Below are 24,291 nucleotides of genomic sequence, written 5' to 3' on the forward strand. Positions count from 1 at the left end.
ACAAACGAAACTTTGTAATTGATATTTAGTTGATCAAAATATGACTTCATAACTGCCGCCATATTGTTAATTTTATGAGAGATATTGACGTCAAACATCAGCGCGACATTTAAGTCACTATTCGTGTTTAGTAACGGCATGGAACAAACAAAGCTAACGATCTGTCATACTTCCAAGATTGACAATGTTGATTTTCCCAACATCAAAAAATGTTTGTTTGTGAACATAGATATGATAACTAATACGAACTCCATTCGATATCAAAAATTTTTATATATATATATTGTAAATGAAAATTTATTTCAAATTCAGATTATTTTTTATGAAAATGGCGTTAAAAGTAATTCGAAAAATACACAATTATTACTAGAGATCTATGATCTTATGGAGTTAATTCCTAGTATTACCACTAATGTGGGTTTGGTGCACAAACATGATAAAGAATTTGATGTACACTTTTTTTGTAGCATAGAGTTGGATCTCCTTACCTATACCCTCCGTACAGTTACGTTATTTTTATTAAGATTTGATTGATAGAAGCATATACAAGGTCGTATGTATAATAAAAAAGAAATTTCAAAAATAAATTGACGTTCATATATAATTAATGAAAAAAATGTTTTTAGGAAAGGATGTTATGAAATAAAACATGCTTTTTTTCAATTCTTTTATTATAAATTTATAAAAAATATAAAAAAACAAACTATATTCTCGATATAAAAATAAATAAAAAAAAACGATTTATTTTATTTTGGATAACTATCAGTAAATTTCCAAAAATACGAGGAACGTTGAAAAGTTATAATGCCCTAATTATAAAACGCTCATTTTTGATTATATCAAAAAACAATTTTTAATTAAAATCGGAATTTCAATATAAATAGAATATTTTGTTCTCAATATGATTTTGTTTGGATTTTTTTTTTTGTTATTTATAAAAAACAAATTACGACTTTTATTTATGATAGTCTCATATGAAAAAAATATTATTTAAGGCACAATATATTACCTATAATTGAAATATCAACAACTAATTTCATATTTTTTCACATACCTAAATATACAGTGCTTCCAAAACGATAACACCAAAAAACAATTGAGAAGTGACTTTTCTTACACAAAATCTACATGATAAATAACAAATTTTTAATTCGTAGATTTGGAAACTGAAATCAAATGTCATTTTGACAGTAACGATAAATTTAGAAACAATTTAACAACAAAAAATTCAAAAATGAACAAATAAGAACCAAATTTTAAATTCTCTTCAAGTTTCTTTTTAAATTTGCACTTTTTACGAAAAATTATAGTGATTTGGAATGATCACTAATATATTCAACTATTTATGTCACTTAAATATCGCATAAATTATTATAAAAAAATATCTAACTACATTTTTCTTTACGAAATATAAATAATTGGTCCACCCTGTATGAAAATCAGACGAAAATAGTGTTTCAAATAGCCAAAACAAAATTTGAAAAGTTTTTTTGAAAAATCGAATTATTGTGGAACGGCAGTAATATATAATACAAGAGGTATACAAATACTAAAAAAATTTTGATACAAATACCCTATGACGTCACAGCCGAAGAATTCGCGAATATCTATGAACGTTATCAGTAATAATATTTTTTAGGTTATGTTAACATTTTTTTACATTTATGGACTATTATAAATTGGACAACATTGTAATATCGTGATGATAAGATCAGTGGCGTGAAAGTGTATTGAAAGTTTTGTATCATAATTTTTACATAGAAAAACATTTTATTTTATTTGCGTTTTTATACATACATGAGTCTTGAAAAAACTAAATAAATTTTTTCTTTCAAAATAAAATAAGCACGATTCACATATTTTTACTAATAAACGTAAAATATTAACAAAAAAATAACTCTAGAAAAATCGACATTTATATAGATTGTACTTAAAAAAAAATAATTTCTGTAATATCATCAGAAAATTGTGATCACCTGGTACAAACAAATCAAAATGAATTCTTCCAAACTATCCAAAAATTGAGGTATAATTTCGGAAATTACGTTCGGGGTGGAAATATAAACCCTTGAGGGGTATACGGCCAAGAAGGGGGAGGAGTTGGGGGATAAACATAAGGAGAGGATTGCACGTAAGGAACTTCGACTGGGGGGGTGTAAAGAACTGGCGTTGTTGGCAATAACACTTCGGTCACTTCCTGTTGCGCAGGAGGTGGGGGTGCTCCAGTGTACAATATAGAAGTTCCTAAATGAAGAAAATCAAAACTAAATCGATTTAACTAAAAAAAAAGTAGTTTTATGTTTAACACGAATAGAAACATATGAGCCAGTCCGGTACTGTTGTTTGTTTACATTTTCGAGCTAAAAAATTTATATAAATATAAATAGGAAAAGTTGTACCGGGTGGGCAAATAAAATTATAATTACAAGGGAAAAACGAAAAGTGTGGAAATTATTTTAAGAATTTCAGGTCCGTATTTGAAAATATGGAATTAAAATTTCAAAATTTACTCAATTAAGTGGCACTTTATTTATATACGATAATTGATATCTTCAACAAATTTTGCCCATTTTTCATTACACAACCATCTCTTTAAATAAGAAATAGGGGAGAGTGGGAACATGCTTTAAGAACCCGGTTCTGCTTAGCCGAGTTATCTTACGAAATGTAAACATGGATAAAAATTTTTCCAGTGAATGAAAGCTTAAATTATACGTAAAAACGTACATGTTTGTCAAACAATAGCATAGGTAGATAAAACTTGGAAGTTTATTTTTCTAGCCACCCACATTTCCAGACCTAACTTACTTGGATTTTCATTTGTAGGGTCGAATGAAAGATCTCTTTTAGACAAATAGAACTACGATAAGAGATGATACGATTGTGAGAATACGACAGGCGACACAAAGTATTTCAATGGTATAAAATGAAAAATTCTCGTCTTGTACATGTTTCCTAAGATATCTCGAAACGAAAAAAAGATATCGACATGCTATTTTCGCTAATATAATGTTAATTTAGTTTATTTTTAAAAGACTTACTCAAAATTTTATGCTTTTATTTAAATGTGTAAAGATAAATCACAATCTCTAAAATATTTATAACAACGCCATCACAGCATTCACGTAAGTAATTATATTGCTTGGAATCTATTTTGTATTTATAAAAAAATTTCTTTCGAACTACATCGAGTTTTTAAAAATCCGATAAGCAGAACCGGACTTACAAGCATTTTTTCATTAAAATGTTCCCACTCACCCCCATCACTTATTTAAAGAGATAGACTAAAACTTGCATAATGAAAAATGGACAGAATTAGTTGAGAAATCGATTATCGTACATAAAATGCAACTTAATTGGGAAAATTTTGCAAAAACTTGCTTTTTTAATTCTATATTTTCATAGTGGTGGACTTAAAATTGGAGAATCTTCGTGGTTATGGTATCAAAATGTTCCATTTAACGTATTTGTTGAAAAAAAATATAGTAAAAGTAGTTGAATTGGAAATTTCTAGTCATTTTACGGCTTTAAATAGCGAAAGAATATTTTTCGCAAAAATTTTTCATATTTTACTTAAAATAACAAAACAATTTAGAAAAAGAAAATTTTTTTGTAATACTTGGCAAAAATTCTTTCAAACAACATCAAGTTTATTAAAATCGAATAAGCAGAACCGGACTTACAGGCATTTGTTCATAATAAAGTTTCCACTCTCCCCCATCTCTTATTTAAAGAGATAAACTAAAACTTGTGGAACGAAATTCACACAGAATTTATTGAAAAATTCGATTATTATATATATAACACCAATTAATTGGTAGATTTAAAAAAAAAAATTTTTTCAATTTTATATTTTCAAATCCTCCCACCAATAATTGTGAAAATAATTTCCACGTGTTTCTGTTTTAAATTTTTTTCTCTAAAGCTGTAAAATAATTCGTCCTACGGTCACTCATAATTGCCCACCCAGTACAACGTTTCCTTATTTACATAAATTTCAGTTTAGTATTTCGATAATGTAAACAAACAACAGTACCGGACTGGCTTAACATGAAAATATTTTTATTAAATCAAGTACCAAGATTATTTCACTTTTTCTCGACCTTGAGACTAATTTTAAAATGTGACAACGTTGTTTATACCCCTTTTTATTATTTTCACTAATTTATAAAAATAAAATGAGAGTTTAAATAGAAAATTGTTTGAAATTGGGAAGGAATGTTTACGTTACCTTGTCCCATCTGTGGTACTTGCACCATAGGCGAGTATGGTTCGATGGGTGTACACGTGGTGCAATGTTGCGTGTAACAAACCGCCGTTTCCGGTTGTTGGACATAATTGGAGTTAACAGTTTCGGTTGTACGAAAATTGTTGTTATCGCAATTGTTAGCGATGTCGTTTTTTTGGATAGTTTCTTGTGGTAATTCTTGTTGGGGGGATTGGGACACTTCGTTGTTGGTTTGTTCTTGTGTTTTGTTTCGCGGTGGCGGAGGTGGTTGTAATTCGAATAACGGGGACGTCCATTGGGGGTATGTTTGGTAAGAGTAGTTGTAATAATATGAATAATTATTGTGATCTAAAATGTAAAATATTTTATTCACATCATAACTCATCCCGATTGTTTGAAAAAAAAAATAAACTTTTATAATAAAAACCCTAGCGAAGCTTTGATCATTTTTTTACACCCTGTATCTCAGAAATCATTCAGTAAAATTAGTTCTAGAAAGTTTTCCCGGGAAATTGGCTCTAAATCATCTGTATTTTGGTCCGTGTGATTTTATAACGCTGCAAAGTTGTTTCTAATATTTATTATTGATTTGTGAAATTTGATACCCTGTAACTCAGAAACCACGCGTTTAAATTTGTTCCCGAATTTTACCCATAAAGAAGGATTCTTGATAAGAGTTTTTTCTGAAATACGAGCTCGATATTTGAAATATTTTAGTCCGTGTGATTTTGTTAAAACTATATAGTTGTATACAGGTTTCAGAATCGATACGTCGAATTTGACACCCTGTAATTCAAAACCGCGCATTCAAATTTGTTCCCGATTTTTTTTCTTCAAAAAAAGATTCTTGTGAACAGTTTTTCTGGAATAGGAGCTCGATATTTGTCATATGTTAGTCAGTGTGATTTTGTTAAAACTATACTGTTTTGTCTAGGTTTTAAAATTGATAGGTCGCATTGGACTCTGAAACCACGCGTTCAAATTTGTTCTCGATTTTTTTCTGCGCAGAAGGATTCTTGTAAAAAGTTTTCTAAATCTAATAAATTGATTTGAATATTCATTATTGATATGTCGCATTGGACACCCTGTAACTCAGAAAACACGCAATTGAATTTGTTCTCGATTTTTTTCTTCAAAGAAGGATTCTTTCAAAGAGTTTTTCTGGAATATGAACTCGATATTATTTTAGTACGGGTGATTTACTAAATCAACAAAGTTGATTTAAATATTTACTATGAATTTGTGGAATTTGACACTCTGTTACTCAGAAACCATGCATGCAAATTCATTCCCGATTTTTTTCTCAAGAGAAGGACTCTTTTAAAGAGTTTTTTTGGAAAACGGGCGCGATATTTTTAATATTTTAGTCCATGCGATTTTCTAAATTTGCCAAGTTGATCCCAAATTTAATCAAAGATATATGAAGTTCGATACCCTGTACCTCAGAAATTACGCATCTGATATAGTTTTCATTTTTTTTAACCATAGAAAAAATCTTGATAATAGTATTTTTAAAAAAGGAACTCGATATTTGCATTATTTTAGCCCGTGTGATTTTTTTAATGAGAACAATTTTTTTTAATATTTCTTTCGATATAGAAAAAACAGATAATTCTAATCGACTTTTTAAAAAAAAAAAAGTTTTGAAAAGGAAAAAAAAAAAAAACAATTTCATCACATTTTTGACACATTAAATCAAATATTTCCAAAAACCTTAATTTTTGCGAAATCGAGCGACAACTATCATAATCACCTAATTCTGTAATATGATTGTTACAAGGGGCGACTGATTTTCAAATACTCGAATTTCAACGTAGAAATTGGAAAAAAAATAGTTTTTGTAGAAATCATTTTTTAGTAAAATCAAATGAAGGAAAATCATTGATTAAGGAAAAAAACTGTAAAATTTTCAAATAATTTTATTAGTAGCATCCTAATTTGAACTTTTCACTTTTCGGTCATTGTATTTCGAGTAATTTCAAATCTGCAGCTGCGTCCACGTCTCCCCCTGCTACCTCAGTATCTATAGGCGGTACTGTAGCAGCTACAGATTTCAAATTTTCTAATAACAACACCAACGATCCATTATCGTACCCCTCGGAACTAGTAACAATTTGAAGCGCCGTTGATTCGATTTCTTTTAATAAAGATTCTCGTTCATTCGCAGAATTTACTTCTTCGACTAATATGATGACGTCGTTGATTCGAGGAGTTTCTTCTGTCGCCTGAAACATCTCGATACAATTTTTCTTTTAATCACCGTATTCATTTATTACTACCGGTATTTGTTGTTTCAAAGATCGTTTAATATTGTTGATGTCTCGCCTTTTTAATTTTTTTCTGTGTAGACTATCGCGTTCGGCTTCTAATTGAAGTATTCTGGAAGGAATGACGTGATGGAAGCTCAATATCAAAATATTAAACAAAAGACATGAAAATATAATTAAAATATAAAAATGAAGAAATTTCATCCAAAAATTACCTCGTAGGTGACAATCCCCTCTTAAGACTCCTCACTACTTCCTCCCTCTGTTGTTTAGGAATTCTTTTATTAGTATCATCCACGCTGTGTCCATAATGCGTCCGATAATATCCAACATGATACAAATCAGGATTTAAATGTTTCGTAATAATTATTTTACTCGTACAATTTCGATTTAACTTGAAAGATTTACGACCCCTCCTAATTTTCGGTTTGTCCTTGTTAGTCTGTTGTTTTCCTGAAAATGTCCTATCACATTTTGTTTACCAACAAATTGCGACAACTCACCACTTCTAGCACAGTCGTAATACAACTTTTCGTGTTTGAAAGATTTCTTCCAACCTGTTAACCTCGCGTATTGTACACCGTACATAATTTCTTCGGTTTCTAACCACGTCTTAAATTCTGAAATACTTACATTTTATCGCGTCTAATAATAACGAAATAAATCGGATAATTACCTTCGAAAGTAGAAAATATAAATTCTACGAACTCCATATCGATGTCGTGTTCGACTTTTAAATGGTATATCAAGTCTTGGTTGTATTTAAATGATATTTCACAGCCTTCAAGACATTGGTACGTACTATTTTCGTTTAAATCGTAGCCGATAATTTGTCGATGAGGTTCTTTATGTACTAGTTTCACGTGTTTATTAACATTCGATTGACAAGAAAATTTTTTACCACATGTTAAACACACGTTTTCGTTACTCATTATTAAAATAAGTAAATACGTTAAATGAAATTGATAAAAACAAATCAAAATAGAATCCGTACTGTATTTAACCTTTTTGACATCCTTCTTTTAGACACACATGAAATGAATTCGGAATGAGTAGTTCTATAACAAACTGTCAACCATAGAACTGAATTACAACGAACACAATGTAATATGTTACAGCGTTGTAATGTTTGATACGAAATTCTTAAAATTAGTGAAAAATAATCGTACTTCGCTAAGAGTTGCAGGTATCACCGATGTACCGTAATTTTTATAAATATTTTCTTCATTTATTATAAGTAAATTCGTTAATAGATTTGATAAAAACAAATCAAAATAGAATTATTTCTACTGTTTTTGACGCTTCTGACGGCGGAACTTTTTCCTCTTTTTAAACACGCTAAACTACACTATAATCATTGAATTAAACAGATAATAATAGAATCGATTCGGAACGAGTAGCTCTATGTGCAAAACAACCGAACTGATGTCAACCATAGAATTGAATTAAAATGTACAAAACTTAATATGTTACAGCTTTGCCGTATTTGATAAGAAATACCTAAAATTAATGAAAAAAAAAATAATCGTACTTCGCTAGGGGTGAGAGGAGCAGAATGGATCACCGACGTAACGGTATATTTAAACATTTGATCATAGAACTAAATCAGTGTTCCGTTCTTGACAATAGATTTTTTTCTTTTTTTAGACGCACTCAAATACACATTTGCCATTTTGTAGTACACTATGATCATAGAAACAGAACCATAGAACTAAAGTAATATCAACGAACGAAACTCAAAGAATTTTACAGCGTTGCGTTTTCAATAAAAAATACTTAAAATTAGTGAAAAATTGTTTTGTACTTACCGTGATAGGGAATAACGCTCGGGGTGACTGGAGCAGACGCGATCATCGGTTTAACGTTATAATTATACACATTTTGAGTTTGCCCGGGTATCGTAGGCCAAACGAACGGATCTGTTTGAGGTTGGATGTAGGGTTGCCATTGGTACCAACGAGAGTTATCGTCAGTTAGGTTTTCTTGTATTTCGTTGGGGGAAATAGGAGTTGTTTGATCCAATTGTAGCTCCGTTGCCATTTCGTCGGTGCAATACGTGATATTATCATTATGAGGATACTGTATTTGCTGAAATTTAACGAATTTTACATACGAAGTATTTTTAGCGCGATTCGTGAGCTCACCAGAGGAATTCCAATATAAGCGTCGATATTATCTACTGGGTGGTCTTGTTTTGCCGCGTAACTTGAAGACAGTAAACTAGTTTCACTTTTAGTCCTTTTTTTATCCCTGTTGCGCCTTTTTGGTTTGGGTAGGATTCTGTCCGTGGGGGGCGTACTTGGACTGATAATGACGCTTTTTGAAAACCTTGAAATAGTACGATATTTGGAGTACTTGCTCGGGTTAACGCGACAGGTCTTACCTATAGGGTAGCGGCCACGGTTTGGCGTCGTCTTCGGGGGATAAATCTGTATATTTGACAGTTCGTTTTTCGGCTAATTTAGTCAGATAAATGACGCACATGTTTTCGTTTTTAATCATCTCTTGGATATAACAATCGAATTTTTCGTTCAAACGTATATCGTGGTAAATACATTTTGTGCCCAAAATTAATTTATTGTCCCCGTGGTACCATTCACCTAAACGCCATTCTAAAACGCGATCCCGAAAAACACCGAAATTTCACTATCACCCTCGTATAAATATTGAAATTTTAATCAATTTTTATTGTTGAATTGAAAAATTTTCGTCGGTTGTATAAAATTCTGACCGGCTGATTTTGAACAATTAATTTTTCACAAGATATCGGCAACAATGCATTGTCAAGTGTTAAATTTGTCATTCATAAGTTAAATTCTATTATATTCAAACATTAATGACTTTCAATGATATAAATAAACAATTAACACGAACAATTATACGTATTTAATTAAATTTTACGATTAACCTCGTATAAATTTAAAAACTGTTATTGTACGTCACTATTTTGAACAAAATCGTAGAAAAAATTTTGTTGCCGCACTTAGAAATATGAATTTTCCGAATCAATTGACGTAAAATTTAGATCACTTGATTTTAGACAGATATTACATAAAGAAACATCTGGCAACATTGCGCTATCCCCTGGTAAATTCGCAAAAAAAATTTTTTTCTTCATTATTATATTAAATTTTCAAATATTGAAAAGTTGGTGACTCTGAATGTAGTAAATAAACAACCAACATCAAAACTCAGTTATAAATTTTACTATTACCCCCATATAAATTTAAAAATTGTCATTTTTCGTCGCTATTTTGAACAAAATCGTAAAAAAAATACTGTTGCTGCGCTTAGAAATAGAATTTTCAAAGTCAAATGATCGAAAGTTTAATATCTTCATCATTTTTATATCAATATTCCTGATATTGAAAAATTGGTGACTGAATAAAAAATCGATAGTTAGAATCGATTCAGGATCAATGAACTAAATCGATGTTACCCGCTAAAGTAGAATCGTCACTAGAAATTCAGAACGTATCTGGACAATTTTTAAGAGCGCATGCGATATAGATAATATTAATTCATTACTAACTAAATATCCTATAAAGTAGAAAATTATTAATTTAAATTTTTACAGAATTTCGCATTTAACCTAATTCTAATGACATTAGATTTTTTCACGCTTCAATTTGAAATCAAATTGACAGTTAAATATGTGAAATAATGTACGAACGCTGTGTTGCCAAAATAAAAACTTTGTAAGAATAACTTTTTCATCAGAATAATAGTGAAATTTCACTATAACCCTCGTATACATTGAAAATTTACATTTTTTTTACTTTTAACAGAATTGTTTAAAAAAATTGTCTTTACCGTGCTTAGAAATATAAATTATCGAAATCCAGTGAAGGAAATTCAGATCAGCTGATTGTAGGCGGCCATTATTTTATTTCGAAATACGAGACAACTTCGCGATTTGACGTATTTATTTTCATTTTTTCCAGTTTCGAATTCTCTCGAAATTTTATTATTACCTCCGTAAATATTTGGAAATTGTTATTTTTCGTTATTATTTTGGACAAAATTGTATCAAAACTACCGATATTATAGTTAGAAATATACATTTTCGACGTTGATTGATCGAAATTCTGATCAGCTGATTGTAGGCGTCCATTATTTTATTACCAAACACGTGACAATTTCGCGCTTTGACGTAGTCATTCTCCAACAGTCAATGTGATAAGTTGAGTTTTTATTTTCATAGTTAAGTCGATATTTTAAATATTTTTCAATGAAGTTAGCAATAAAATTTTTTAAATGTATCAATATTGAAATTTTCTTTAAAATATATACAATTCCATTGAAAATAACACACATTTTTATATCCTGTAATGACATATAATTTTATCTAAACATATTCGACGAATTGTTGCCAGAATAAAAAATTTTTAAATATAACTTTTCTTCAGTTCTCGAATTCTTCCGAAATTTTATTATTGGACTCGTAAAATAATTGAAAATTGATATTATTAAGGATAACTGTATCAGAACTACCGATATCATACTAAGAAATACAAATTTTCGACGTCGATTGATCGAAATTCAAATCAGCTGATAGTAGGCGGCCATTTTTTTTTATTATGAAACACGTGGCAACTGCGCGCTTTCCCGTGGTCATTTTTAATAGTACATTTGGATATTGTGTTATATATTTTTATGTAAATATATTCGACGCGTTGTTGCCAAATTATTTGATAGAAATTTAAATCAGGTGATAGAGATATTGCCATGTAAACGCATTGTTGCCAGATTTTATGAATGCGTAAAAAATTTATAACAAAAAAACGATGAAAATTTTTTAAAAAATGAGATGATAACTAATGATTATTTTCAAAAACATACCCCTTCTCATCTCTCCCCAAGAATCATACTCAATATTCCTATAAATATTAGGATCTAAAGCTTTGGCTATTTTAAATGGAAACGGCGCTATATTGAGTGCTAAATTTTTTAGATTGAATTTTTCTTGGAGTTCCTCAAAAGTAAGTTCCTTATTTTCGGATTCTAAACGTTTCTTCTCCATCATCAGTTCAGCTTGAGTTATAATATTACCTTTATCGTATAACATGTTGTGGACAATTTCGTCGACTTTAGCTATTCCAAAAACGTTTTCGTATAACGTTTTGTACACGATAGCTATAAAAACGATAAGAAAATGCGAAAATTGTTGTTTATCTAATAAAACGCCCCCGAGAAACACACTGATCGTTTTTGAAATAACGAAATTAAAAAAGCAATTTTTTTTAAATCTTCCCTATTAAATTGCATTTTATATGCGATAATCGGATTCTTTAACAAATTTTGCACATTTTTCATTCCATGAGATTGAGTGTATCTCTTCAAATAAAACGTGGGGAAGAGTGGGAACGTTGTTTTGAAAAAAATCCTGTAAGTCCGATTCTTCTTAACCGATTTTTTTAAACTTAATATCGTTCTAAAGCGCTTTTATCCAGGAATACAAAATATATAAATTCTAAGCAATTTAATTAACAACGTTGATGCTAGAGGGCGTTGTTTAAAATATTTTAGATATTGTGATTTCCTTAACAAATTTGAATAGAAACATAAAAAATTAAGTTAGTCAATATAAAGTAAATTAAATTAACATTAAAATAGCGAAAACCGCATATCGTTATCTTTTTTATATCCCGAGATATCTTAAGATATGTGTAAACGGTATACTAGACGTTTTCGTCTTTTACACGTTTTCTAAGATATCTCGAAAAGAAAAAATGATATCGACATGCTGTTTTCGCTATTTTAATATTTTTTTACTCACTAAAATTTTATGCTTTCATTTGAATTGTTCAAAAAAAATCGCGATGTCTCAAATATATGAAACAACGCCATCTAGCATTCACGTTGGTAATAAAATTGTTTGTAATTTATATATTTTGTATTATTGAACAAAAGCTCTTCCAAACAACAAGTTTATAAAAATCCGATAAGCAGAACCGGACAAGCATTTTTTTCATTAAAATGTTCCCACTCTCCCCCACCTCTTATTTAAAGAGATAGACTAAAACTTGTGAAATGAAAAATGGGCATAATTTGCTAAAGAAATCGATTATCGTATATAAAGTGCAACTTAATTGGGAAAATTTTGAAAATAATTTTCACGTGTTTCCGGGACCCTTTTTGTTATACTTTTTTCTTTTTTTTTCCCCGAAACTGTAATATAATCCGTTCCTGAAATATGGCCGACCCTGTACATTATATAGGGTGGTCTAACTTAATAATTATAAAATTTCGTGATCAACTGGTTTTTTGAGAAAAAAATTAATCGTGTACGATGGTTGTCTTGAAAGTTTCCGAACCCGACCAACAGATGTCAGATGACCATTTAAATTCGGAACGCTTAGTTTTTGTTTTATAATCGTATAAGTGAGTCGTTGTTAGAATTTATACGTCTACGCAAAGAAAAAGTGAAAAAAAAAACGCATTTTTTGAGAAGAAAAACAACAACTAACGGTTGGTGAGGTTAAAAAGGTAAGAACATCGCTTTAAAAAGAGACTATGATGAAAAATAGTAATGAAAATTAGGTTGTTCTTTTTTTCGGTCGGAAACTGATCATACAACCCTCGTATACTGTAGCGAAGGGGAAATGCGTCTGTTTTCTACGAAAAGATGCTTACATCTTGTTTTTTTTGAGATCTAAGATTTGATTATTGGTTTTATAGAAAAAAACTGAATTTAAAATTTCAACATAACCTCAAAATTGTAAAAGGTAAAAATAAGCAGAATTTTTTAAATATTTTTTGTATGTTTAGTAGTTTTTGATAAATTTGAAATTATTAACATTTCAGTTCGAGAAATATTTGAATATATACAAGGGTTTGTTGAAAAAAAGGTTATAGCACTTCAGGTTGAGAAATATTTAAAAAAATACGTTTTGTTGAAAAAATCGTGATTTTTAATAACTCGAAATTTTTTGTCAAAAGTTGAAAATTTCAATTTTTATACAAAATTTGAATAAAAAATATCCTAAAAACAAATAACACCATGAAAAGATGAATTTTTAAATATGTTTTTGTTCCTAAACTTAAATAAATCCAAATTCTCCTTGAATGAAAATTCAAATTGAATCTAAAAAACTGAATATAAAGCTAATTTTTCTGCATTTAAAGTCATAAAACTGATAAGAATTATATTTTGTCCATAAATCCGGCACAAAAATGAATAATTTGAAAAAAAATGTTAATTTTTCTATTTTTATATCGAAAAAAACAGATAAACACGAAATAGTACAATTAATAATTTTTTAATTATTATTACAGCTTCCTAATCCTATTAACCATATATGTTATACAATAAAACAGAAAATATGAAAATAAAATGAGAAAAACAAGTGGAAAACGACTTACATTGACAAAAACCAGCTGCCTCTATATGTTCCTTCTTATAAACCACATCATAATGATCCCTATCCATCAAACACAATAAAAACGCTTTATCAAACTCATTTTCACTATAATGATGAATCTGTTGATCAGTCGCATCAAAAACCGTAATACTTTTTCTAAAAAAATCAAATCCATGTCAAAAAAAAACTCATTGTTATTGTTTAATATCTTACTTATATTTTTTAGTTATAATATTTAGTTCGATTTCACCACACACGACCATGTGTTTTTCTAATTTATCTAAATGATGAAAAAATTGACTAGTAGATTCATCGTCTACGAAATCTGTGTAATTTTCTCTTGCAAATAACAGACATTCTCTCCTAACCCTTTCGTGGTATATTTGACAATCAAAGAGCTGTTAAAAAATAATAAATCAAACATAATTTGCAATAATTTTGTAATCAGGTTTTATTACCTGCTCGCTTATTGCCCTAAATAAACAAGTTTCATCATACGCGACATTTTTTCTATACAAACCAAGGGTGTCTAACCAAAAATCAACTGCGGTTGGATTTTTCCCTTTTTTACCTATTTTATACATTATACTCGACTTACAACTAAAAATATAAAAGAATTCTTATATTTATACAAGTTAATAATAATTACTTACTATTTATTTGAATTTTTTAGTAACAAAATCACTCAATATAACAATTTCTATTAACCACGTGCTTCGAATAAAACTTAAAACTATTCAGACACGCATCTATAAGTGTAGTTTACAGACAGGCGATTTGTCTGCTAATTTTTTACTGCGCTGTTGCCATTTCTATTTGCCTAGAATTATTAAATAGTTGAAACAATTCCACCAAAACAGTATAAATTAAAAACCGTGTTTAAAAATGTTTTAATGGAATAGCAAACATATAATAAAAAAATCTTTGTTTCTTGATATAGTTTATAATTTATTGCTAAATATGTATACGAAAAGAATCGTCGAATTCAAAACGATTATAGAGAATGTTACTTTTTCTTATTAGAAATGTTCACGTTTGAACTAGTTGGATGTTTATCAATAATGATAGAATATACCGGGTGGATAACTGGCCTCAAGAAAAACGTGAAACTTATTTTGAAAGTTTAGGTCCACCTCTAGAGGACGTATTTGAAAGAAAATTAGTGACACTCGAACTAGGTCAAATTCTACCCGTTTCTTTTTTTAAATTAATTTTCGATCGAAAGAGGCCTAAAATCAAGACGATTTATCAAAAATATAAATCAATGAAATCTAATTATCTCATAGTTGCTTTTGATTTCAATATTCTAGACGTATACATAAAAATGATTTTTGGTGTAATTTCATTTTCTATAATACGGACTAAGCTCGTATAGATATTGCCTAAAACAGTTACGTCTGTTTATAACGTGATGATACCGTAGGGAATTAAGAATTTCTTCACAAAAAGAAACATATTTGTTATAAATATCTATAAAAAAAATGATAATAAAAAGTTGATACAATGAAATACATCAACTACGTACACATAAGGATTGGGGAAAATGATAGTTAAATTATGTATGTTTCGGTCCAGCAGATAAAATACCCGACAAAAAAAATTGACAACAGCGCAGCCAGTTGAACACGATTATGAAACGAACCAAGCGATTTACCTCACAAAAAAAAGTGCAGACGTAACAAAATAAACAAATTGTTAATTGTTTCATATTTATATTAATTTTCGGGAAAACATTCATAGAAATCTGCTTACAATAATTGAAGTTTTGTGTCTTATTTGCTCTAAAAAAATCCGATCACGTGATAGATCTGTGTTGCCGTTTATCTTGTAATGTAATGGAAAGTTTTTTCTTATTCTAAAGATTTTATACAAGTTTAGTGCTGTGTTTGATAAAGTTAAACCCAATTTAAAATTGGTTTCCTAACCTAATCTTCTTTTTTATTGAGTATGTTTAGTACATACATTTGTAGTTGTGTTTTGAATTAATGATTCGTTCATAACATACTAAATAAGTGCATGGTCGTGGTCTCTTTATTAAAATTAATTTGAGGCTTAATTTAATATAAAATTCCTACTCGGTGAACAGGTCATAAGCATTTCAAGTAAGATTTACAATTGTTTACGTTTAAAAGTTTTTTTGTCATATTTACGAAGGTTATAAAAATGTTAATTTTTAATTAGAAACTTGATTTTTTTTACAATTCTCTGATTTTGTTGGAAAATTGTGAGAATTTTGCGTTTTATTGAGAAATATTCAAGTTTATTTACAATGTTTAAACTCAAAATAGTTTTTTTCGTTTATTTCTAATAAAAGGATAACAATTACGAGGGTTTTTGGATAAGTAGACGAATGTTAGGATGAAATCCAATTTTTTGTTAGAAAAAAGTGAAAATTTCTATTAACACGAGTTTTTCGATAGTATATTGAAGTTAGATTGATCATTCTTCTTTTTCCTGTAACTTAGTTCTTGTTTATATGACTTTATATTATATTACTTGCAAGGTTTCGGCCAATGTAAAAATGTCACTTAGAAACAGAAAGTTTATTTATTCATAATTTTCTGATTCTGTTGAAAAATATTCGAAGTTTTTCACTTTTTTTCCACAATTTTAAGCATGAAAATTATATTTTTTCGTTTATTACGAAAGGAGGGATAAATTTACGGGGGTTGGTCGATAAGTAGACCAATTTTTGATTGAAACACGATTTTTGGTTAGGTTTTTCATAACTCTCATCAAATCTATTCGATGATATTCACTATTGATTGTTATATAGGGTGTATCACAAAAAACTGGGTCTTTATGACTTGACTGGTTAAAAAAACCGCTGTTTGATGAGAAACACACTGCTTGGTGTCTTTTGTTGGATCCATGGTTACTAAACGGTGTAAAACATTGAGTTTGAGTCGATTGGGTACAACACTTATCTTGAGAAAAAAATACTAAATCATCCGGAACACCACTTCAATTTCAATTTACAGTCAACCAACACTAAATTGTGAATTATCATCAACATCAAGTTATTTTTTCCCATAAAAACGCTTATAATGACTGTATTTGTTGAATAAACTACTTTAAACACTATTCAATGCAGGAACACCCCGTTTGGTGTCTTTAGGTGAACCCACGGTTGCAAAAAGATGGGAAACGTGTTCAATTTCAGTTGATTATGTGCAACTGAGGCAATTATCTTGAGAAAAAGTCACTGGAGTGTCATTATTCACAATTAATCCTGTGTAAAGACTTCTACTGAGTGTTCTTCACGTTTAACGTCTTCCATACACAAAAAATCCAGTAAAACACTTTTATTGCCTTCAAAATTAATGTTGCACGGTTCCTGTAATGTTCATGGAGTTGAACTTTTGTTGTAGTTCCAAAAAAACTGGGGGTTTAATTTGGAAAAATCACTTGGACCACCGTTTGGTGTCATTAGGTGAACCCACGGTTGCAAAAAGGTGTGAAAAGTTTGTTTTCGGTTGATTATTTTAAGAAAAAGTACCTGGAGTATCAATATTCACAGGTAGTTAACACTAAATCGTGTATAGGGACTTCTACTGGGTGTTTATCACATTATCACGACAAAATTCACTAAATCACTTTTCACTATATCACATTGAAGCACTTTTCCTCCTTTTCAGAGGTTTTCCCAAAAAAAAATATCCTGTTACCATTATTGCCCTTTTGATGAATATACCGTAGTTACTAATAGACTCCTCCTGCTATTAAAAAATAATAAAAAAATCGTCTGGTTAAGAAACTCTATTATTAATTAAAAAAAAAATGAAATTAATACAAATATTAAGCAAAAATTTAAATTAAAACATTCAAGATTCGTCGTCGCTTCCTTGCGGTTGTCTCGGTTTGGGTCCACCGGCCCTTTTAGCCATAATAATTTGATCTACCCTCAAAATGGTAGTAGCAGCCCCAACGGCGTACTTCAACCCCCAATATTTACACTGATACAGATCCAAAATATTCTTTTCCAGTACATCGCAAACGGCGCTTTCGGATTCGATATCGATACCGACGTTTTTCCTGCCTAGAAAAAAATGGAAAACTAACATTTTATACGGGGGGAGGGGGGTAAATCATTTTTTTTACCGTTTTGATGGGCTTCCAAAACTTTCTGCAATGCTACCGAGGATCTATGACCGCTGTTGTCCGCCAAAGCTTTGGGGAAACCCTCGAGGGCCGAAGCGAATTTTCTAACGGCGTATTGCTCCAAACCGGGGAGCGTATCCGCGTATTTGATCAGCTGGATAGCCAATTCGGCTTCTACTGCTCCCGCGCCCGGTAGGAATCTTCCGTCACGTGAAATTCCCTGTATAAATGAGTTACCGTTAATTTTATTCCATATAAAATGGTTTAGTCTTACTTTGAAAGTGTTAACACCATCGTCTATGGCTCTTTCTACGTCGTCCATGTAGTTATCGGTAGATCCTCTTATAACTATGGTAGAAAGTCTGGATTCTTTACCGGATAACTTGAAACTAACTATGGGGGTGTCGCCTAGTTCTTCCACGCATACAATATCCGCGTAACCGAGTTCTTGGGCTGTGGGGGCTGTTAAACGGGGTAAACAAGTCGCCCCGACCTAAGAAATTTCGTTATAGTCCGATACAAAAAGGAAATAGAAATTAAAAAGAAAAGATAATAGATAGAATTGAGGTTAGAAACAAATAAAAAAGTATGAAGGACGAAGAAGTGGAAATTGTGGAGGAAAAATGAGAATATGGGTGAAGTAGAAGAAAAGATTATTATACAGTGATCAATATAAAATTAATTTGGAAAAATGTGAAATTCTTAATTAGAACCTTGATTTTAGTACTGATTGTTATTTTTTAAAGTTTTTAATATCAAAATTTCATTTTTTTTTTTCGTTTATTACTAACGCATGAATAAATTTACGGTTTAGGGTTAGTCAAATAATTAACGTATTTTTGGACAAAAAATAAAATTTCTATTTATTTTAAAGAACAATATTCGTCAATGTCATCAAATTACAAATTTATGTCATTTTTGAAGTTAAATTTTTTTTCAATGAATCATTTTGTTATGTTTCGAAGCAATAGTCACTTGGAATTAAATCCTGACGATAGAAAGGATGAGAAAACAGCGTTTGCTGCTATATATTGGTCAAGGTCATCCGAATAGGTCACAATTTTTTGGTGAACATTTTCCTCATATTTCGAGACAATAATCACTAGTGATTAGATCCTGGGAATAGGAAGTATGAAAAAGCTGTGTATCTGTACCATTGAGTTGTCCTCTTTCTAAAAAGTAACCACATTCTGTCGTTTTTTTCCAAATCCTCAATGAACCGACATAATAACATCCGAAAACGATTGTTATACGGGGCGTATCACAAAAAAAACTTCGTTCTGACTTTATTAGTCGTAAAAATCATATGGAAACCAACATATTGGTCAAGGTCACGGAAAAATGTCATCGATTCTTAGATAATACAATTTTTTGGTAATAAATCTTTTCCCTGGGAACATTTTCTTGATATTCTGGGACAATAGTCACTAGGGATTAGATCCTGAGCTTGGGAAGGATGAAAAAATAGTGTATCTACACTATTGGATTGTCCTTTCGCCAAAAATTTGACCTTTTTCCAAATCCTCATTAAATCGACCTAATTACATCCGATAATGATTGTTATACAGGGTGTATCACAAAAAGGTCAATATATTGATCAAAATCATCCAAATATGTCATCAATTCTTAGATATCATCTTTTCATGACAAATATTTTTCCCGGGAACGTTTTCTTTGTATTTTGGGACAATTGTCACTTGGAACTAAATTCTGAGAATAGGAAAGGCGAGAAAACAACAATTATGCAACATTAGATCGTCCTAATGTAAAAATACAATAATTTTTTCCCAAATTCTCATTAAATCGACCTAATAACCCGATGATTGATCCGTATTTAAATCATTTTTTTTTAATTTAATCATTTGAGGATCGTAATTTTCTCAATTCTTGTCAAATTGACATGTTTTAAAACCCCCAAATAATTTTATTACATAAATTAGATCAACAGTATTGGCAATACCTCCATTTTTGTATAATAAACCTTATTCTTATTGCTTTCTATTGGATTAAATTGACATAAACACCAAAAGAAAGGATTATAATGAAAAGAAAAACTCACAGTTTTACATAATCTCCTCAAATCGAATTTAGAATTCAATCTAACGGCCATTAAGCCGTATTTGTTGATGTAATGCATGGCCATGTCGCCGAATTTAGCTCCGGCTACCAAAACTTTAGCTCCAGCGTCCGCTATGGATTTAATTTGCAATTCGAGAAGATTCTCTTCACCTCTACTGAAATTCATTAATTCGTCCGCCGTTTTTATAAGGACCGTGCCTAAATATAAGTAAATATGTATTAAGAGGTCGAAAGGGGGATTTGTTGTAATGATTTACCTTTGGTTTCAGTTTGCATGATATCTACAGCACAACTGAATACTGCTATTTGAGCTTTTTCCACTTTGGTAACCTCTCCTTCGATTTGTCTTTTGAATACCATACCTTGTACTACCTGTTCAATCATTTTTTTTCTCTCAAATCGAATAGTTTATGGTACAAAAATAAGAAAAAAAAATATGGCACGTATTGAAAAATAAGTTTGAGAAAATACTAGTTTATATACAAATATTAAATTCTTCGATCAATATTTGTAGAGAAAAAAATTATTGAAAATTCAAACATTTTGTAGATAGTTTAAACATTTCAGTTATGCCGCCATATTGCGCGACGTCATAATTACACTGAACATAGGATACAAAATAAATACGACAGTTATTTTCTCTCGGTTATTCTAAAATATTATTAAACTTTGATTGATATTAAAAATTGTGTATGAGTCGTGTTTTGTGTAAAGATGTAAAAACACCACGACTATAACTAAAAAACCTAAAAAAGATTCAATTATTATTTAATAATTGTAACGAACTCGTCCACGACATGGACTTTGAAGCAGGGCCAGTTCAAATAGAATTCAAAATTTGGCGGATGCGCTGGGTACAAATTTACAAAAACAATGAAAAGTCTAAAAAATTGTGAAAATATTCAATAATTTGCGAAACAGGTTTAAGTACAAAAAACTTGAGAAAAACTCAAAAAAAATGATGAAAAATCTGAAATAATTCAATAAATTTGGCTTTTATCTCGAAAAAATTGCAAAACAAACAAAAATTTCTAAAAATATCACCAAATAAATTGCAAAACAGCATTGAATACATAAAAACTCGAGATAAACCACCAAAAGATAAAAAAATCGAAATAATTCAATAAACTTGGTTTTTATTTGATAAAAGTTGGCAAAAAACAAAAAGTTTTGATAAAACCCCTAAATAAACTTCAAAACAGGATTAAATACATAAAAAATACAAAAAAACTACTAAAAGAAAAACAAAAACCAACAGATTCTGAAATAAATAAAAACTAAATAAAATGTTTTCCCAATTATTTGATTCTCATTTTTTTTAATAAAAATTTCAATTAGAAACTAGAGAAAATCAACAAAAAGTTCAAAAAAATCACTAAAATTAGCTACAGAACAGGATTTGATAGAAAAAAAAACCATCAAAAGATAAAAAAAAAAAGTTAAAACCAGCGATAAAATTTTAGAATAATTAACTTAACTGTTCCTACCTGAGAATTCAGTAATCCAGATCCCAAAACCTTACAAATCCTGACATTATCCACATTAAAAGTAGTATCTTCCGGTATAATGGATACACACGCCTTTGCGACGAGTCCCGCTAAGAAGTCTTCGTTCCCATACTGTTTGGACTGAATCGACGTTTTAATACCTTTAGTCACTTCTTCTACGTTTCTATAATCTTTTATTGTATAGCAGACAAGATTCGGTAAAATTTCCAGACATTTGTCTAGAGCTTTCTCGAATCCTTCTGCTATTTCAGTGGGTGTGACACCAAGATGTATCAGTTCCTCGGAATGTTCTAAAATTTTATATATAACATGTTAAACTCAAAAAATCCATGATATTTTACCTAATAAAGCTCCTGCTAGTATAACAACGAAATTTGTTCCATCCCCAACCTCGGAATCTTGCATTTGGCTACCCATTATCATTAATTTAGCTGCTGGATGTTCAACATCCAATTCCCTCATAATGGTGGCGGCATCACTCGTGACAAATTGTTTCTCTATATGGTTTATAACCATTTTATTCATACCGTTTGGACCGTATGCAGATCGCACTGATTGTGCGAATTCTTTACATGCTATAATATTTCTTACAACGGCTTCTTCTAATCCTGTATAATGCTGAAAAATAAATCGTAGCCGGTGATTGTTTGTAATACACCCTCGACCACATGTGCATTAAAGCGTTAAATTTTCATTAAAATCCTCACCCTAGCGCCTTCTTTAAGCATCTGTGCAAAACCGGGGGCTTTAGGTACGTGAAGAGCCATCTTATATAGAATATTTATTTGAAAACTATTGATATAATCGACAAATTATCAGAGAAATCGCAGAAGGTTAAAAATTCGCGAAGATAGTTGACATGTGACACGCGACGTTAATGACATTTCAACCACGTGCGTTGAATTAATATCTGTGGTTTAAGGTGTACTAGATGTAAAAAAATCTTTTCATATATGGAATTATAAAATTAATCGCCTATTAATCCATAAGATTCCGTTTTTTGAAACAAAGATCAAAGATAATTTGTAGTTTTATAGCTTTATGACGACTAAGTGCGAATTCAAGCCACGTACGTTGAATTAAGTTCTATGGTTCACGGTCTACTAGATTAATAAATTTGATGAAATATTTTCATATATTTCTATATATTTCATATTTTTCATGATAAAATGATAATATATCTTAAGCTATTCGATAATAATTTCATAGAATTTCGTTTTTTTTAAGCCCACAGTAGTTCTATAGTTTTATGAGAACCACGTGCGAACTAGTTTTGACATCCGTCAATAGTCATAACCTAATTATTTAGTTAAGAATTTAAAACGAGTGTACTTCCTTTCGCTTCAATGCTTACCACGTTGTTAAAACGATCAATAAATTTTTGTAAATATAATAAAGAAAAGTTTTCAACAATGGGAAACAGCTCAACAGTTAACTTAGATTTAGGAGTAAATCGTATAGTGTGGCTAGACATGGAAGTAAGTAAATAAAATCAATTTCTTTTTACTTCTTAGATATTTTTATTTGTTTTTCGTGATGATTTTCCTTCACCTTAGGTTTTTTTCATAGAAAATCTATGAAAATAGACCTAAAATTAAAATAAATTATCACGAAAAAGTAAAGAAAATATAAATTGCATAGCGTTTACTTTATGTCATATAGATGACTGGTTTAAATCACGAAAATGATAAAATAATGGAGATTGCCTGTCTTGTTACCGACGCTGATCTAAATACAGTTGCTGAAGGACCAGATATAATAATACATCATACAAAAGAAACTCTTGATAAAATGAATGATTGGTGTGTGAAACATCACAATAAAGTATGATTTGGTATATTAGTTGTTGAAAGGACACTACAGTTCGGCATTTTTTAGACAGGATTGGTCGAAGCTTGTTTAAATTCAAAGACGGATATTAAACAAGCTGAAGATGAACTTTTGGAATTTGTACAAGAACATACTATTGAAAAAATGTCACCCATTGCAGGGAATAGTGTTTATATGGATAGAATATTCTTAATAAAGTATATGCCTAAATTGAACAACTATTTGCATTATAGGTAGATGTAAATATTGAGAAATTTTTCGAATATTATGCGATTTTTCTTGTAGAATAATAGACGTTTCCACAATTAAAGAATTATGTAGAAGATGGAATCCCAGTGTGTTCAAACAAGCCCCAAATAAAAAATTTGATCACCGAGCTCTCAGTGATATAAGAGAAAGTGTGGAAGAATTAAAGTTTTATAAAAATCATTTTTTAAAATTAGAAAAATCGTGATTTTCAATGAAATTAAGCAAAATCCACCCTGAAATTGAATAATTCTAAATACCTCGTGTAATTTATTACTTTATACACATTTTATTTAATTTACAATAAAAATTTCACTAGTAAATATGTTTTTTTAACCCTACATCAAATCCCTTCCTTTGCATCATAAAATGTGAACAAAATTATAAACACATTAAAATTAATTCAAATATTATTCACGTACTATTATTGTGACTAACCCTGTATGTAACAATAGGCACAGATCACCTATACTTAGATAATCTCATAAAACATTCGTTAACAGGAATTCTATGATTGACACGAAATTTAAATGTTATTTTAAGAGAGGTCATGCCATCGTCAAGTAACTTTATATAAAATGTATCCAAAATTTTTATAAAAATAATTAAATACTGGAAACAAAATGCAAAAGTGCGATATTATTGAATTATTAAAAAATTATTTATTT

General features: G+C 29.9%; 3 protein-coding genes across 5 annotated transcripts; 1 reads left to right on the forward strand and 2 right to left on the reverse strand.

The window, feature by feature from the left end:
* Window positions 1-653: 653 nt before the first annotated feature.
* LOC130450185 (protein ovarian tumor locus-like) lies at window positions 654-14,645 on the reverse strand. Of its 3 annotated transcripts, none has more exons than XM_056788422.1 (12): window positions 14,513-14,636; window positions 14,318-14,459; window positions 14,073-14,257; window positions 13,861-14,015; window positions 11,338-11,631; window positions 8,879-9,107; window positions 8,640-8,823; window positions 8,304-8,583; window positions 6,999-7,115; window positions 6,711-6,948; window positions 6,508-6,607; window positions 6,098-6,462 (listed from the first exon to the last, which is right to left on the reverse strand). In XM_056788422.1, exons 2-12 carry the CDS (start codon window positions 14,441-14,443, stop codon window positions 6,187-6,189), a joined length of 2,184 nt encoding a protein of 727 aa, XP_056644400.1. In that variant the 5' UTR covers window positions 14,444-14,459; window positions 14,513-14,636; the 3' UTR covers window positions 6,098-6,186. The 3 variants fall into 3 exon arrangements, with proteins under 3 accessions (XP_056644416.1, XP_056644400.1, XP_056644408.1); XM_056788430.1 differs by having other exon boundaries at window positions 6,100-6,453; window positions 14,513-14,645; XM_056788438.1 differs by lacking the exons at window positions 6,098-6,462; window positions 6,508-6,607; window positions 6,711-6,948; window positions 6,999-7,115 and adding exons at window positions 654-2,244; window positions 4,232-4,576 and having other exon boundaries at window positions 14,513-14,645.
* A 2,942-nt stretch (window positions 14,646-17,587) lies between these two features.
* LOC130450199 (T-complex protein 1 subunit theta) lies at window positions 17,588-22,444 on the reverse strand. Its single transcript, XM_056788451.1, has 8 exons — window positions 22,255-22,444; window positions 21,889-22,165; window positions 21,527-21,837; window positions 20,297-20,411; window positions 20,020-20,237; window positions 18,235-18,453; window positions 17,961-18,180; window positions 17,588-17,898 (listed from the first exon to the last, which is right to left on the reverse strand). Exons 1-8 carry the CDS (start codon window positions 22,312-22,314, stop codon window positions 17,684-17,686), a joined length of 1,635 nt encoding a protein of 544 aa, XP_056644429.1. The 5' UTR covers window positions 22,315-22,444; the 3' UTR covers window positions 17,588-17,683.
* A 367-nt stretch (window positions 22,445-22,811) lies between these two features.
* Window positions 22,812-23,949, forward strand: LOC130450203 (oligoribonuclease). The gene is made up of 4 exons (XM_056788468.1): window positions 22,812-23,025; window positions 23,210-23,371; window positions 23,426-23,610; window positions 23,663-23,949. The coding sequence occupies exons 1-4, from the start codon at window positions 22,894-22,896 to the stop codon at window positions 23,829-23,831; spliced, it is 648 nt and encodes a 215-aa protein (XP_056644446.1). The 5' UTR covers window positions 22,812-22,893; the 3' UTR covers window positions 23,832-23,949.
* Window positions 23,950-24,291: the final 342 nt, after the last annotated feature.

This window comes from Diorhabda sublineata, chromosome 1 (genome assembly GCF_026230105.1).
Source record: "Diorhabda sublineata isolate icDioSubl1.1 chromosome 1, icDioSubl1.1, whole genome shotgun sequence".
Lineage (NCBI taxonomy): Eukaryota > Metazoa > Arthropoda > Insecta > Coleoptera > Chrysomelidae > Diorhabda > Diorhabda sublineata.

Coding starts and splice junctions, on each gene's coding strand:
- LOC130450185 (XM_056788422.1), bottom strand. CDS start 14,443: ATGTATAAAATAGGTAAAAAAGGGAAAAATCCAACCGCAGTTGATTTT. Junction 14,258..14,317: donor TTAGGGCAATAAGCGAGCAG/GTAATAAAACCT, acceptor ATTTTTTAACAG/CTCTTTGATTGTCAAATATA. Junction 6,608..6,710: donor AGGGGATTGTCACCTACGAG/GTAATTTTTGGA, acceptor CATTCCTTCCAG/AATACTTCAATTAGAAGCCG.
- LOC130450199 (XM_056788451.1), bottom strand. CDS start 22,314: ATGGCTCTTCACGTACCTAAAGCCCCCGGTTTTGCACAGATGCTTAAA. Junction 20,238..20,296: donor CATGCAAACTGAAACCAAAG/GTAAATCATTAC, acceptor ACTTATATTTAG/GCACGGTCCTTATAAAAACG. Junction 18,454..20,019: donor TGAGGAGATTATGTAAAACT/GTGAGTTTTTCT, acceptor GAAATTTCTTAG/GTCGGGGCGACTTGTTTACC.
- LOC130450203 (XM_056788468.1), top strand. CDS start 22,894: ATGCTTACCACGTTGTTAAAACGATCAATAAATTTTTGTAAATATAAT. Junction 23,026..23,209: donor TAGTGTGGCTAGACATGGAA/GTAAGTAAATAA, acceptor TATGTCATATAG/ATGACTGGTTTAAATCACGA. Junction 23,611..23,662: donor AACAACTATTTGCATTATAG/GTAGATGTAAAT, acceptor TTTTTCTTGTAG/AATAATAGACGTTTCCACAA.